Source organism: Pipistrellus kuhlii, unplaced genomic scaffold (genome assembly GCF_014108245.1).
Source record: "Pipistrellus kuhlii isolate mPipKuh1 unplaced genomic scaffold, mPipKuh1.p scaffold_m20_p_10, whole genome shotgun sequence".
Lineage (NCBI taxonomy): Eukaryota > Metazoa > Chordata > Mammalia > Chiroptera > Vespertilionidae > Pipistrellus > Pipistrellus kuhlii.
Window position 1 is genome coordinate 15,541,465 of NW_023425405.1, and position 16,804 is coordinate 15,558,268.

Below are 16,804 nucleotides of genomic sequence, written 5' to 3' on the forward strand. Positions count from 1 at the left end.
GAGATTTCACCAGTACTACTGAGAATGCTGTGTATCAGGGGTGGAAAATTTTTCATTTAGAAGAAACATAAATAGCTGTTGCATCTCATGTGATCAGTTTGATGTTAGGAACATTGTTTTATCGGCAGCACTTTCACTGGCTTTAGCTGTTGAAACACTGCTGTACCTCCCATGATCTTGTAAACATCTAAGTTCCTTTGCAAATGTTTATCATCAGCTGCTGATTTGGGGGCCTTAATTACTCTTTACACATAGTCCTTCTAGTAGATTTGATCTCATTTCTAGCATTTGCAACTCATTCCCCAAATGTTAACTCTATTGTAACCTCAGTCCTTTCTTCTAGAAGCAAAATATTGGTCTGGGAGTTACTTAGGGAATACCATTTTGCTTTTCTGAGACTTAGTATCATTATACCACAAATATGTATTCCATCTGTCTGTCTGTCTGTCTGTCCTTCCATCCATCAATCCATCCATCCATCCATCCATCCATCCATCCATCCATCCATCCATCACAGCACCTTAAGTCTGGATGGTAAGGCATGGTGAGCATGGCCAGAAGGAAAAGGCAAAAAATGAGTCATGTAAACTGCGCTCCCTACGAAGCCCAGGCTGACAGGCCTCTGGAGCGTGGGGAGCAGCTAACAGGCAGAGAAGGCTTGAGAAGAGGGCCAGACTAGAATGGGGGCCAGCTCTGCTGGTGTGACATTCTTGCAGAAGATGGCTGACGTTTCTTTAAGAGTATAATCTTTTTGGCAATGTTCACTGTAGGTTATTTGGGGTGCTGGGTCCCCACTCCATCTATAATCATCAGAGATACACAGAGCCATGAGTCTTGACATTTGAGGAGAGAAGACATGGGGGTGTCTGTTGTGGGGGTAGGTCTGCAGGAGAGGGAGGCTCAGGCAGGGCAGCCAGGACCCGCACACATGGCTAACTCAGTAGCTAGGCTCGAAGCCAGGCTACTCCACACTGCTCCCTTCTGCCCTTACCAGCCTCATCCTACCTTTGAAAGGACTGGAAGGGAAGCTGGCTTCCTCTCATTGGGCTTTCAAAAGGCCAGTGATTCCAACTGGCTTCTTAGTGTGCATAGTCCGTGATCATTCTTTTGTGCTGTTTGTAACATTTGAAGATCTTTCCAGGTCAGTCACCATAGATGTCAACATCTTCTGGATTGGGTGCATAGATTCCTATTGTGTGACTGTACTGTGGCCCATTTAATCACATGATGGTGGAGCTTTCAGAATTTAGAATATTTTAACTTTTACTAAAAACATTAGACAGAGCATTCTTGTATCTAATGTTTGCCTGTCTGATGGTTTCGTCAGGATAAAACTCTTGAAGTGGGATAATGGTGTCATAGCTTATGCATTTTTAACACAGATTGCCCTTTAGAAAGAATGTGCCAATTTCCACTGTCACCAGCAGTGCTGTGAGTGCCTGTGGCCGGGACTTGGTGAGACATGGTGACATTTGTGTTAGGGCCAACCAGGAAGTGATATTGACAAGGAAGTCAATCCATGTTATGAAAGTTATGACTGGACCAATAGGAACCAAGTTTACTTTTCTACCACCTGAATAATGCAGTATAAAATATTGATTCTTATATCTTGTAGAGGACCCAAACGGTAGTCCAAGGGGTAAGCTAGTCATCGTGTGGCAAAAGCTGTGCCTTAGCCTAACATTGCTCTAACCAGATCAATGTGGGCAGGTTATATATTGTATCTTGGAAAGTGGCATCCTTTGAACATGGCACAAGTGTTTTCACCCTGATTTAGCTTTGGGAATAGTTTACATTTTGCTGCGTTTTGTGGTTGGATAACTCGGGAATTCTTAGGATTCTGCTATTGGGGGGCTTTTACAAGGCCTGCAGGAATGAGTTGGGTGGGGAGAAATATAAATGAAAAGTGCTTATTAATTTTTTGCACAAGTTCAGTATCTATATCCTATATAATAAAAGGCTAATATGCAAATTGTCCCCTTGGGAGTTCAACCACTCACTATGATGTGTACTGACTGCCAGGAGGTGACACGGAACAAAGGAAGGCCCTGGTCAGTCCTGATCGCTGGCCAGGCCCAGGGACCCTACTTGTGCACAAATTTTGTGACTGGGCCTCTAGTTTGAAATAAATGGTAATTATGCTAATTACAGAAAATTTAAGAAAAAGTGTTTGTCTTTAGCTTAGTGGGAAATTCAGGTATGCTGCAACCCAACCTCTATTCTTGGTCAAATTAAGGACACCTTTTCCCCCTTACTTTTAAAAAGTTATGAAACTTACATAGAAGAGAGTATAAAACATAACTGTACATTTGACAAAAACATTAAGGTAAACACCTGTGTAACACCCATGTTGAGAACTATGTCATACAACTTTCGTTTTTATCTTTCTTTAAAATAATGGTCTCTTATTAAAAAACTAGAGGCCCGGTGCATGAAATTTGTGCACGGGGGGGGGGGGGGTTTGTCCCTCAACCCAGCCTGCACCCTCTCCCATGTGGAAGCCCCTCAAGGAATGTCCGTATCACAATCCGGGACTGCTGGCTCCTGCCTGATTGCCCCTAACCACTCTCCTGCTGGCCTGATTGATACCTAACTGCTCTCCTCCTGGCCCGATTACCCCCAGCTGCCCTCCCCTGCAGGCCTGGTCCCCCTCAACTGCCCTCCCCTGCCCGCCATCTTGTGACAACATGGGGGTGGCCATGTTGTGATGACATGGGGGAGGCCATCTTGTGTTGATGTGGGGGCAGCCATCTTGTGATGTTAGAGTGTGAGGGTCAGTTTGCATATTACCTTCTTATTATATAGGATTATAGAGCTCCATGGCCAGCATAGTTTAGTGATTGAGCATCAACCTAAGAACCAGGAGGTCACAGTGTGATTCCTGGTCAGGGCACATGCTGGGTTGCAGGCTCCATCCCTAGTAGGGGGCCTTCAGGTGGTGGCCCATCAATAATTCTCTCTCATCATTGATGTTTCTTTCTCTTCCTCTCCCTTCCTCTTTAAAATCAATAAAAAAATGTATTTTTAAGAAATGATAAGAACTACACATGCTGTAAGAAGACTTCACTGGGCAGTGAGCCGGGGCAGAGAAGCCATGCTGAGGGGCAGAGTGGGAACTGGAGGCTCAGGAAGTCGGTGGTGGGGAGAACAGGTAGCCTCTACATGCATTTGTCATGCTATTTCTCTGATTCTATGTGCCGTCTCACGTCTGCCTTTAAATAAGCATGAGGAGCACATTACTGTTCTCAAGCCAGCAGGTTCTGTGAAACTTGGTAAAATTCTTGTGAAAGGGCTGGATATTTGACAGAGCAATTTTTAAAATAAGCTGGATTTAAAGGATCCATGATATCCCCTTATATATTATCCTTTCTATTGTTTTTTTTGTGTGTGTGCAGTCAGTCCATTGATACTGTTATGTCTCTTTGCTGAAACAGATTTCTGAGCTGGGTGAAATAGAATACATTGAAAATCTACCTCTCCTTCGAATTCTCAATCTTTTGAAAAATCCAATTCAGGTAAGAGATCATTTACGTCAGGGCAGGGGGTGAGGGCTTCCTTGGAGCTCTTCTTCAAGAAGTACTTTCGATAAAGAACATTAGGATGTGAGTGCAGTGTGTTTTTCTTCATTCTCAATCTCTTCGGAGGCAGTCAGGAGAGTTAAGCAATCAGAAGGGTCAGGCACCTTGAGCACCTCTGTCAGGGGAAGTGAAGCCTGAACAGGTCACTCTGTGTGTTCCCTGTGAGTCATCCAGGAAGTGGCCAAGATCCTGGGCGGGAGCTGCTGAGATGAGGGATCAATGTCTTCTTGCATTAGAAGATGCATGGTGCTGGGGTGTGGACAGAATGTGGGTCCTGTTTTGTAACATGGGAAAGAGAATCTAAGATTAAATACCTAGAGTAATTCTCTGCATATGGCTGGGAAGCAGGTGTTGTTGTAAAATGATTAAAGCAAAAAGTGTATTTCCCATGGATTCTTCACATCCGGGAATCTGAGACCCATGACTGCTTTGCAGGCTCTGGCTTCACCGAGGAATCCTTTTGCCTGGCCCTAGCCCTCCCTCTTTGTGTCTTTGTCCTCATCCCCTCTTCTACCTATACCCTTCGCTTACCTTTCCATAGACTTTTTACTTTGTATGTAGCTCTGAGTACCGTTGTTTTTGTGATCAGTATCGCTAGAATGGCAAAAAAAAAATTTTTAAGTGAAAAATAAAATTTAAAAGTAAAAGCAATGCTTGGTATAGAAATGGTGACAGGCACTAAAAGCAGCTCTAGAAAGAAAGCGTTGGAGCTTACAACAGCCATCACCCCCAGCTGCAGATCCGTAAGGAGTGTCTGTTCATGTAACATACATTCTTATCTGTAAGATGCATCAATCACTAACATCTTTCCCTTCAAAGAGGCGTAGCTTCAGGATACAAAACACGTTGATTGCATTTTTAAAAGGCAGATAATCCTAAAATAGCCGATGGTAGGGAGTTATAAAGAATTCATTCCATAAATAAATATCATTTTATTGTGAAATAAATTAATAATACATGATACAAAAATAAAACAAAGTTATAAATAAATAACAAAGTAATAATAAATGTTTCATTATTTGTAGTACTAAAACTTTTTGGAGTTAGAAAAGCAATTTTCACCTAGGGTGCTGCAAGAATTTCTAGAAAATGCAATGCCTGACTATTTAGTCAGGAGCACTGACCTCTTTTCCCTTAGATTGTCAAATACAAAAAAAAAAAAAAAATGACAAAAACCTGGTCAGTGTGGCTCAGGGGTTGAGCATTAACCTACCAACCAGAGGTCATGGGCATGTGATATTCTCTCTCTCTCCCCCCCCCCCCTTCCTTTCTGAAATCAATAAAGAAATTTAAAAAGTGAAAACAGCTAAAGCAGCAATAGCTGTCTGATATGCATGCCCTGTCTTGAACCATAAATATGTAGGTCATAGAGTTGCATCTTATTGGTCATGTCACATAGTAAGGTTGCATCTGATTGGTTAATTCTTGGTACCAGCAATCCTTATGTACACATATATAAAAAGTTACTTTTTTTAAAATATATTTTTTATTAATATTAGAGAGGATAGGAGAGGGAGAGAGAGAATGAAATATCAATGATGAGAGAGAATCGTTGACCAGCTGCCTCCTACATGCCCCATATCAGGTACTGAGCCTGCAACCTGAGCATGTGCCCTGACTAGGAATCGAACAGTGATCTCCTTGTTCATAGGTCAACACTCAACCACTGAGCCATGCCAGCTGGGCAAAAGTCACCTTTTTTTTAAAAAAAAAAATCACTTTGGGAGCAAAAAAGGTAGGTAAATACTGTTATTATTTTTGTAAATCAAACAAAATTATCTATTTTTTTGTCATATCAGCAAAAAATATGTTGTATTTCTTGGTGTGCTACAGAATTTTAGTAATTACCTTATGTGTGCCAGGGGATGGAAAAGGTTTAAATTGGCTGCATTAGAAGATAGGCTTCATGTTGCTGGCCATGGGTCCTTAGACAGAATGCTTCGCCTCTGAGGCTCAGTTGGTTTGCTCTTTAGAAATGAAGATGCTCACACCTGTCCCGCTTACCTCACAGGGAGACTAACAAGGTCACAACTTTGAAGAGCTTTATAAGTTGCAAGGGACAGTGTGCATTTGAGTTGTTAATTTAATGGGGCTGGTAAGTGTGAAAATGTAGAGACAATTCTGTGTGTGTGTGTGTGTGTGTGTGTGTGTGTGAGAGAGAGAGAGAGAGAGAGAGAGAGAGAGAGAGAGAGGGAGGGAGGATAGCAGGTGATATGCCAATGCTCATGAAAGTAGAATGCTGGTGCTTGTTACTTTGGAAAACAAAGGCAATTCAATAGTCCTCTTGATATTTCAAATAGGAACACTGTGAATATTGGTTCTTCATCATTTTTATGCTACTACGATTAACAGAATTAGATCAGAAGAATATTAAAGTGGAAGAAAAGGTATGTAATCATATCATTTTACATGTTTCTCAGTTAATAAGCTTAAAAGCTTATACTGCCTGCTGCAGAACCAATAAAATCAATAAATGATACCCATAATTAATTTACAACATGTGAATTAATGGCTTGTTCAAGGAGTGCTTCCTTGTCCTAGGATCAGTCTGTTTAACCCTCTTCAAAGCTGAACATCAACCCCAATTCAACAGCAGCATTGCATTTCTATAGGCCAACAGCATTCGGGCAGATTATTAATTTAGATAATTATCCTATTTAGAGGTTGTGTCATTCTATGTGCTACTCTAAAATAGCTTTACTAATCATGAAATGTATTTTATTGTCATTCCACCATATACTCAAAAGGTACACAAGTGAATTACTATTCCGCTATTTTAAATCCTTAATTCTGTTTTTTAAGATAACTAGTGGCCCGGTGCACAAAATTCATGCACTGGGGAGCGGAGTCCTCAGTCTGGCCTGTGTCCTCTCGCAGTCCAAGACCCCTTTGATTGTGTTATTCTCACAATCAAAGGCACTTAATAGATTTCTTTTTCCCTTTAACATTTTGCAAAGAGAATACAATTCGAAGCTATAGGTTAAGAAAAGGTGTAGCACACAGGATAATGCATTTAGAGAGATGCCAAAAACAAGTGGATGGAGAGCCATACATTATGAGGAAAAGGCCTAGGTCTGTGGACAGAAGAAGTTATGTTAAAAGAGGAGGAGCTTTGGGTAGAATTTGAGATCATCAGAATAGCTCTTGGTGAGATGGCATAAGAAGAAAATTCAGCAGCATCAGCTACCTGGAATCTGCAGATGAATTTTATTTCTTCCTCTTGCAGGGGTCTTCAAACTACGGCCCGTGGGCCACATGCGGCCCGCAGAGGAGTCTGATCCGGCCCGCCAGGTTTTTTGGGCAGTGAGCGCAGCCGAGGTGTTACAGTAGGAATTAGTTCATATAGTCCGGCCCTCCAGCTCTCTGAGGGACCGTGATCTGGCCCCCACTTTAAAAAGTTTGAGGACCCCTGTAACGGTTGGGATGGTGACTGTATTAAAAGTATCTTAATACGGTATTAAAAGACATTTAGAGGGTTTGTTTTTGCTTTTCCCCTCCCAAGTCAGGGAGTATAAAGAAGTAGGGGATTGAGGGATTCCAGCTCAATATTTTAAAATAATTATCATTATTTAGGTTTGGAGACTAAGCACAAAGACTCCTGAGCATGCCTTTCATTCCTTTCTCTACCTGATTGCATGTCTATGCTGATTCATTAAAGAAAATCTGAGCCTTGTGTGCTTTTTAGAAATGCAGTCTGTTTCCCTTGGCATTCCTGATTCTGAAACAGGTTTTGGCAGTGAATAAGTACAACCCTCCCCCGGAAGTGGTCGCAGCCCAGGATCACCTGACCCACGTTGTCCACAGCGTGATGCAGCCTCAGAGGATCTTTGACAGGTATTTGCTAGGGATCCTCGGCGTAGAACTCGGGGCGGCGAGCACGGGGCACCCCATCCTTTTCCTGGGCTTCTATTTTGTGACCCATTCTTTTCGCACCTTGTCTGAGGGAAGGGCCCAGGGGTTTATCTGACCGGCCGAGTTGGCTCGATTACAGCGTCTTATCCATCTTAGGGGTGTCGAACTCAATCAGAGAAGGGGCCAAAATCTAAAATCCAGCCTAAATCGCGGGCCGAATGGTTTACTGAACAGTCATAAACTGTCATTGTGATGGAAACGCAGCGGAGTGCAGTGATGACAGCGCGGTGCGGGCCACATTGCAAGGCCTGGCGGGACGGGTTTGGCCCGCGGGCCTTGTGTTTGACACGTGTGCATCACATGCTTGAAGATGGGCTCTCTGTCGGTGTTTCCCCGAGTGTAGTGGTGCGTGGGTTCATCTTCCCTCTCTCACCCGGCCCCTGAATGGTGGCTAGCCTGTAACGTGGGACAGTGAAATAATAATAATGAGTAATAAGTTTGTCAGGTTTTTTTTTTTTGGCTGCAGGATAGAACCTCAGATGATTGTGATCATTTCTGTCCACTATACATGTTTCCTTAGTTGCGAGCGGATGCTAGACCCCCTGCCAGGGAGCATACCAGGAATGCGGGTTGTTAGAGCCCTGGAGACAGCCTGCGGGCCGAGGGAAGCCTGCCAGTCTTGTCTAATGGGTGCCCTCGGAGCAGGCGCTGGGCTTGCTTGAACACACGAGCAGTCTCTCACCTCTATGTTCAGAGACAGATTACCACAGTTTCTCCTTTTCCTTTTTCCGATCTGGCGGAGCAGATGGCCACTTGTGCTACAAGTATAATGCAGAAAGTCTATCAAGACCCAGCGGCGGGCTTAAAATACTTGTAAGATCTCTTGGTTATAAACGGCTTCTCTTCTTCATGTGGCATTTGCTCCTGTATGTCACTTGGTTCCCCACAGAGAGAAAAATGCTTTATTTTGCATCCGGACATGAGTTTTTACATGTAATTTAATAACACAGACATTGACAGTTTTATACATTTATGGTCGCCCTCTAGGTGAAATGATTTATCATTTACTTGCCTACATCTGGAAAAGCACATTCGATTGATTTTTTTTTTCCAAAGGAGCATTTATGTCCTCATTGTATTTCTTTTTTAGTTTATGAAGATTGCTAGTTGTTTCATGCTTTAGGGTAACATTTATATAAAAATATGTATCAAATAAATTTACAACAGTACCTGATAGACAAATATTTTGTCATCATTTCTGGCTGTTGAGCAGGAAGTGCGGATGGCCAAGCAGGCTGGCTGCTCCCGGACAAGCAGTGTTCACTGTGAAAACTCACGGAGGTGGGGGGGGGGGGGGGGGGGGGGGGGGGGGGGAGGTGCCCATTTCACTCAGGGCCAGCACACAGCCCTCTGGAAGCCCAGATGAGGAACCCTGACACTTGACCTTGGGGCTTTTGCGCTGCATTTGGGGGGAACCACTGTCCTGCCCTGCTGTGATTGGGTGAGGAGACAGGATTACAATGAGCCCACGGAAACTTGACCCTGGCCTGGTGGTTGCTAATAGCTTCATGCTCTGGACTGACAGGGTTCTGCAGACTCATCTTGTCCAAGTCCTGTCCAGACGTTAAAATCCTCCATTTCTCCAAGAAGCTCTGGTTTGGTTTAGTGCGAAATGGTATTTTCTAATCACAATCTGAGTGCTGAAGACAATCATTGCTATAGAGTTGGTCATTGTTTCTAGGCCTTCGAATGGACCGAACCAGGAATATATTTATTTATTCCTTCCTGTCTTTCCTCCTTCCTTCTGTCCTTCCATCCATGTATTTATCTATTCTCTCTATCCTATTTGTATCTATCAATCTACATCTCTCCAAGCTGTTTATAGCTATATAGTCTATTTTTTAGATAGATCTATCTGTATCAATCTATAAATAGACAACAAAGTACCTCCTCACTTCACATTGATACTTGCAGTTCAGTTTCAAGATTACATTGAGCTTTTACTTCACTTTCAGATGACCTGTCTGTCATCTGAACCTCCTTTTCTTCCACACTAAGGAGATAAAGGAGGAGCTAGAATATCCCATAATTACTCTTTTTTTAAAAAAAATTCCACATTGCACCACAACAATATCAGAATACCAATACCAACACCCCCGCCAACATGATTACTGAAAGCATTGAATGTATTTTGCCTATATTCTTCCCATTACCCAGCCCCCATTTTTCATTATGGTAAAATATATAGAGAGAGTAAAATGTGCTATTTTAAAGTATACAGTTCGGTGACATTAATTATATTCATAATGTTGTTCAACTATCATCACCGTCTTTTTGCAAAACTTTTTAATCACCTCAAACAGAAATTCTAGCAATAACACCCAGTTCTCAGCTACTCCCACTCCCAGGTAACTTCTAATCTACTTTCTGTCTCTGGGAATTTGCCTATTGTATATATTTTACGTAAGTGTCAATCACCCCATTTTAAAAATAGTGTGCTGCATTTATATTGTCACACCATATATCCATCACAGACTACACGCTCTCCATAGCTGTCACTCAGTCCTGGCTCTGTGGGTCGCTTAGCATTCATTGCTCAATCCCAGCCCCTTATAGCAATGGCTCTTGAGTCATTTTGCTTATATTTACTGTAGCTTGTTTCCTAGGAGACTCCTTAGGAAGATTTATGGGGTCAGTATTCCTTCTTGATGGCGTTCTTTGCCCTTTATACTGAAAGTCATTTTTGCTCTAGTATATAAAGCCTATGGCCCATTTTTCCTTAAATATGTTGAAGATGCTACTTCATTTTACTTTATGCAAAACATTGCTGTAAAAAATCCAATGACAATTTGATCTCCTTTCCCTTATAAGTCATGTCTTCTCTTTTCCTAGCTGAACATTTTTTTTTCCTTTTTCTTCTAAGTCCAGTAATTTTACTAGACTATGTCTTGGTATTCATTGTTCTGGGCTAATATTCTCAGATATGTTATGTGTTCTTTCATAAGATATAGTTTTATTTTTTATTTCAGGAAAGTTTTTCTTTCATTACAGCCTTTAATATTTGTTCTGGTCTTTTGCTTTGGTTCTCTTCTTGAGAAAGAGGATATTGCTTGGTTATTTTCATTATTTGTCACTTTCTCTCCAAGTTTTCTTCTTTTGAATCATTAAAGAATTATTTTGAGATAATTTTAGATTCACATGCAGTTGTAAGAAATGATACAGAGAAATTCTATGTATTTTCACTATTTGCCCAATGGTGACTTCATAGCAATAGTGGAATATCAAATCCAGAAAACTGACATTGATGCAGTACCAGCCATATTAGAATTTTCCACTTTTGCATGCCCTCACATGTGCTCTTAGTTCTATGACATGTTATGTGTGTAGATTCATATGAGCAGCACTGCAGTCAAGGTACAGATGCTTTTTAAAAAATATATATATTTTATTGATTTTTTACAGAGAGGAAGGGAGAGGGATAGAGAGCTAGAAACATCAATGAGAGAGGAACATCAACCAGCTGCCTCTTGCACACACCCTACAGGGGATGTGCCTACAACCAAGGTACATCCCCTTGATGGGAATCGAACCTGGGACCTCTCAGTCTGCAGGCCTATGCTCTATCCACTGAGCCAAATTGGTTTCGGCGGTACAGATGCTTTTGTCACAAGCTCCCTGCACTTCCCTGTTATAGCCGCAACTGCCTCCCTCTGAGCTGCTTTGAGCTCCTGATACCAGGAATCTGTTTCCATCTGTACAATGTTGTCATCACAAGAATGTCATGTGAAGGGAATGATATCGAATATGCCCTTTGAGATTGGCTTTTTTTTTTTTTTTTTTTTTAACTTAACCTCATTCCCTTGAGATTCATCCAAGTTGGTGGATCGTATGAGGAGCTCATTCCCTGTGATGGCTGAGTAGCATTCCTTGGGTGGATGCACCACAGTCAGTTAGTGATCCATCCAGGCTGATTCTGGTTTCCGGCCATTACACCACAGCTGCCGTGAACATTCCTGTACAGGTTTGGTGCGTGTGCAGCTCCAGCCTGCCCGCTTCCCAGGGGACCCCATTGGCTGCTCGGGGTTCCCGTGTTCTCAGATCCCTCAGATGCTGCCCCATTGCCTCCTCTCTGCTCTTCCTGCATAGACCTGTGGTTCATGCAGATATCTTGTCCCCTGGTTTGTGATACATGTTTTCCCTGGGCTTTTGCTCTCAAGTTTTTCTGCGGGTATTCAGAGAGGCTGAATGCTGCCGGCACCTCATTCTTCAGACCAGCCCCTCAGGCCCAGCAGCCATGCCGACAGTCACACATCAGCTCTCACTCACTAGTTGATCCTGTGAGCAGGTTAACCTCTCTGTGTTCCAGTCCTCACATGCTGATGGGGATAGTGACAGAAATAGCTCCACCGGCTTCCTGTGATGACTGAATGAGGTAAAACATGTCAGACTCCTAGAAGAGTGTCTGGGATATATTGCTCAGGTGGAATTTTAGTTATGGCCATTTCTTTGCATATCGGTGTTCTGATGCAATAGGTAGGGATGTTAAAGTGAAATTCTCAGAGGACAGTCTTACTTCTTTCATTTTGAAACCCGTAGGGGAATACTTCATCAAGCAAGAATTACCATACCTCACCATCTGTTCTCTTTTTAAAGAGTTGTTAAGTTAGATTTACACAGACTTGGATTTCCCAGGTTATCTGTGCTTTGAATGTATTTTTGGTATCGAATTGGGGGCGGTGGGACCCCACCTGCTGTGCAGGGTCTGCACAGGTGCTCAGTCTCCCTGCCAGGGCAGCTACATCCCTCTCCAGCGGAGCAGCCCCGCACTGACTCTGCCCTGTGTTGCAGCACCCTGCCCAGCCTGGACGCCCCGTACCCCATGCTGGTCTTAGTGGGTCCTGAAGCCTGTGGGAAGCGAGAACTCGCCCACCGCCTCTGTAGGCAGTTCAGCACTTACTTCCGATACGGGTAAGTTTGTTCCTTGGCTGCTGAGACTGCGGAAGGTTGGAGATTGCTAATTTTGACTGTTGATTTGAAGCAAGTTCAAATGCGTGCATAGAAGGCTTATCTGCATCTTTGCCATTTATTACCCTGTTATGTGCACTGTATTTTTTGTTTTTACTTTAACCCTCCAAATGTTTAACTTTAATTCATAACAGTGGAAGTCACTCTCCAAGGTCAGGAAATACACGTTTTAATTATGCAGAGCGGCGTTGGGATACGGGCTCATCCTGCACCATCACCATGTGTGACAGGAGCCTCCAGTCTCCCACGCCCACAGCACACCAATTCCCTACAGCCTTCTTTTACTGGGTACCAGGCTTTTTCCCATGCTGGGGAAGATGGGAAAAAGTCTGGTACCCAGGTAAAAGAAGGTTGTACGGAATTGGTGACAGAGAACCATTGAAGTGTGGAGGGGCAATGCTATTTTGGACAGTTGAGTGGAGAATTCTATTCAGCTTTGGAATCCTGGGTTCCCAGAGGAGGTTCACGCACAGTGTCACAGGTCCTGGCAGCACAGAGGACAAGCTCACTTCTGCCCTCAGGCAGCCGGGGAGGTGGGCCCTGAACAAGCAACTGGGCTGCAGTTGGCGCAGGCGCCAAGGCAATGGGAGTGTAAAGAGGAGGTGCAGAATCCAACCAGAAGGGCTTGAGAAAGGCTTTTTAGCTGGGTGTGTGTGTGTGTGTGTGTGTGTATGTGTGTGTGTGTGTGTGACACTTAAACTGATTCCTGAAATCACGAGGGCAGCCATGTGAAGGGATGAGAGAGGAATGTGGAGAGAGCGCCGTGGATCAGAGACAACATGAAAACACTTGGGCGGAAAATCTGTGACTAGAAACTATTGTCCCACTCCCCTAAGTATTATTATGTGATAGTAGCAGAGGTGGCTCAGAAGGTCACCGGTAACAATGAGTAAAAATATTGTGTCGATAATCCAAACTTGGTTTCAGCGCTGTGGAGTATGATCACTTACGATTTATGGGTCAATTTCAGTTTTTTCTAATATACCTTATACTGAACTCATTTCCATTTTGGATTTTAAGTTACGGGACACAGAGTAGATAATCTGTTCTGTTTCCAGGGCCTGTCACACCTCCAGACCCCCTTACTTTGGGGAAGGGGATCGAGTTGATTACCAATTTGTCTCTGAAGAGGATTTTAATAAAATGGTAAACATGGTAAGAATGTTCTCCTTTATTTTTATTGTACAAGAAATACAGGTGCTCTGGTAAAAATATTGGAAAATCGTAACAAAAAGAACAATTCCCTTTCGTGTTTGTTATGAGATGTATTCTTATTGGGTTGTTTTTCCTTAATCCACTTAATACGTCATGGTCCACAGGCTGCTTTACTTTATGATCTTAGAGGAAGTGTTATACATTTTCAATAAGACTGATGAGTTGACGGTTTAAGAAAATAGAAGCAAAAGCACTGTGCAAAATGGTTGTGATCTGTGTTTATCAGGTTCCCCTGTTATTAATCAGGTTTACTGAAGACAGACAGTTCTCACAGACCTACGTGGTGCACGGAGCTTGTGAATTGAGCATTCCGGGGTGGGCTCTGCCCAGAGACCTTCTTGTTTGCTATCAGTGGGGCTCTCTCCTTGCTGCCACCTTGAGCACTATGTCATCACATAGGTGTGCTCCGTGCACCTGTCCTGCCCCTGACCCCTATGCAGCCTTAGCCGTCCACTGTAGCAGCCCTGACTGGGAAGTTCTGAGCCATGGAGGCCAGCCAGTTCACTAGTGCACCAGAAGCCTCGCTGTTAGACTGGTGAAGAGTCCTAATTTCTTTAAAGTCCATGTCCTTCCAATGTGAGCGTAGCTGCCCTGCATTAGCCTGCTTCATAGGCGCTCTGGGCAATCCGACTCAATTTATTTTCCTGATACTCTAATAATCTAATTGCTAGTAATTTATGACGCCCTTGTTGCTGAGATCATTTTCTTAAAAAGATAATTTATTTGTTCTTTTTTGTAATTGAATTTATTGGGGTGGCATCTATGCTAATAAAAGGGTAATATGCTAATTAAAGCAGACGTTTTCTGGGCATCCTTCTGGAAGTCCCTTCCGGACAAAGCCGCGGCGACTGCCTGAGGCTCAGGCAAGCTGTGCATGGTGGCTGCTGTTGCAACGGCAGTCCCGAGGCTCAGGCAACAAGGGCCGAGCCGAGGCTTAGGCCAGACGTGGTGGCTGCAAGGGCTGAGGCTCAGGCAGCAGCAGAGGCATGATGGAGGCATTGCCTCCCCCTACTTGGCTGGTCGCCTCCCCCAGAGGGAGGCCATTCCCTGAGGACTCCCGGACTGTGAGAGGGGGCAGGCTGGACTGAGGGACCCCCCCCCCCCAGTGCACATATTTTCGTGCACTGGGCCTCTAGTCAGTTAATAAAACCATATACAATATATAGGTTTCAATAAAAAATAATCTGCATCCTGCATCGTGCACTCACCACCAAAGCAATGTCTCTTTCCATCCCCATGTATCCCCCTTTGCCCACTTCTACCGCCCCCACCACTCTTTCTCTCTGGCTATCACCACGCTGTAGTCTATGTTTCATAGATACATATATATATATTTTTTTTCTTAATCCCTTCACTTTTGTTCTTTTTTGGCCTTCACCTGCAAAGGGAGCCCTCACAACCTTTGTTTGTTTTATCTGTCAAAAGTGTATGCTCATGTCAATGCACATCCACCCATGACCCCAGTGGAACTAAAGGAATGTCTCATGTCTCCATCACTACCAGTGAGTCTGTGAGCCTATTTTCTCTTCACCAGGGGCCTTGATTCTATTTATGTTATCATTCTTTCCATCACCAAAGGAATCCTGCACCACTGTTCCCCCTAAATTTTACAAAAGGGACAGATTTATGGTGAATCTCTGTTTCTGCTTTTGAAAGACCACTGCCCACCAGTGATGCCCTTACAGCTGCATTCTCCCTGCCTCTTCCCCTCCCCTCCCACCCTCCTTTCTGTGCCCCACCTGCCCCAGTAAGGAGCCTGGCTCCAACTCAGTGCACATCAGCATGGAATGTTCCAGCGCAGGCGCCACAGCAGTTTCTATGACTGACCAGCTGCAGCATGGAGCATGCTACCTCTGACATTTGCAGAGAAGCCCTCCAGTCCCAGGCCCTTTCCCCCTGACCTTGTCAGAGATACATCTCGGAGATGCTGTGTATGTTCCCTCCCGGGCCTCGGTGCTGACAGTTCAGTTTAATGTGTCAGGAGTACTCTGAGACTTCACAGTTCTAAAGCTTTAGGAGGAATCCGAGGAAGTATCTTGTTATTAGCAAGGAGCATTTTCTCAAGGCTCTTTGAGATGAAAGACAACTAGTTCCCAAAATCCATGTTGATTTCTCTTGTTGGATTGGAGGCATTTTGTCTCAGTTTGGTGCATCTGTTCTCAGTACCCCTGTGCTCCCTTGATGTTCCACACCTTCCCGATCTTACCCGTAATCAAGTCTGCTTCAGTTCCTCATCAGCGAGATCACTGTCCTCTATGCTGTCTTACTGTCTCATTCCTCTACAGAAATCCTTATGTGTTTCAGAATCACTCATTTTCACCTCTTCTGCTGACATATGACTTCAGTATAACATTACTTCCTTCAACTTGAATTTTGCTTCTGACGCCCTTCTCTTTCCTTAAAAATGAGCTTGAGATTGTTTTATGAAGAGACAAACTTACACATTATAAACTCAGGACACATTGCCAGCTTTGCTGATCTCGGCCACACACTCAGCCTTTTGTGCACAGAACCCCCCTCTACAGGACATCCCCTCAGACGGCCTGCCCACCCCCCCTTACCATCCTCCCTGGATAGTTAACCCTGGCATGCTCCATCTCCACACACACCCCCTAGCACACCTCCCAACACAGTCATCCCCGGCATGTCCATGGACATAGCCATTGACCTACTTCTTGTGCAAAGAAGACCACAGATCTGGAAGCTTCTGAAATATGATTTCTTATTTGGATATCTACTTATTAAGAAATTCACTGGCAGGGAGAAATGAAAGGAGTATCACTTAACCTTAATTCTTTTAAAAAATTAACTTTAACAGGGCCTATTTTATACATAAGCACAGTGCATAAGTTATTCCCACCCGACATCCTTCCAGAAACCATATTTGGGATCCACAGAGGGAAACCCTTGTCCCCAAAGTAAACAAACTCATAGTATACATGTCAAACCGGTTCACGGTACATTTTGAACACAGGATGAGTCACAGTAAACAAGAACATACCTGGCGGATTATCTATTATCTATCTATCTATCTATCTATCTATCTATCTATCTATCTATCTATCTAGTTGGTTATAATACATAGATGAAAAGGAGTCACAGTATTTGTTTCAATGAGCAAAGACTGTATGACA

General features: G+C 43.6%; 1 protein-coding gene across 1 annotated transcript in view; it reads left to right on the top strand.

Annotated features, from left to right (window-relative positions):
- The window catches only part of LRGUK (leucine rich repeats and guanylate kinase domain containing), a 68,549-nt gene that overhangs the window by 33,237 nt on the left and 18,508 nt on the right, over positions 1 to 16,804 (top strand). The window contains 5 exon segments of the mRNA XM_036427350.2: positions 3,435 to 3,515; positions 5,879 to 5,965; positions 7,306 to 7,412; positions 12,279 to 12,398; positions 13,514 to 13,610. Coding sequence (XP_036283243.1) covers positions 3,435 to 3,515; positions 5,879 to 5,965; positions 7,306 to 7,412; positions 12,279 to 12,398; positions 13,514 to 13,610 — 492 coding nt within the window.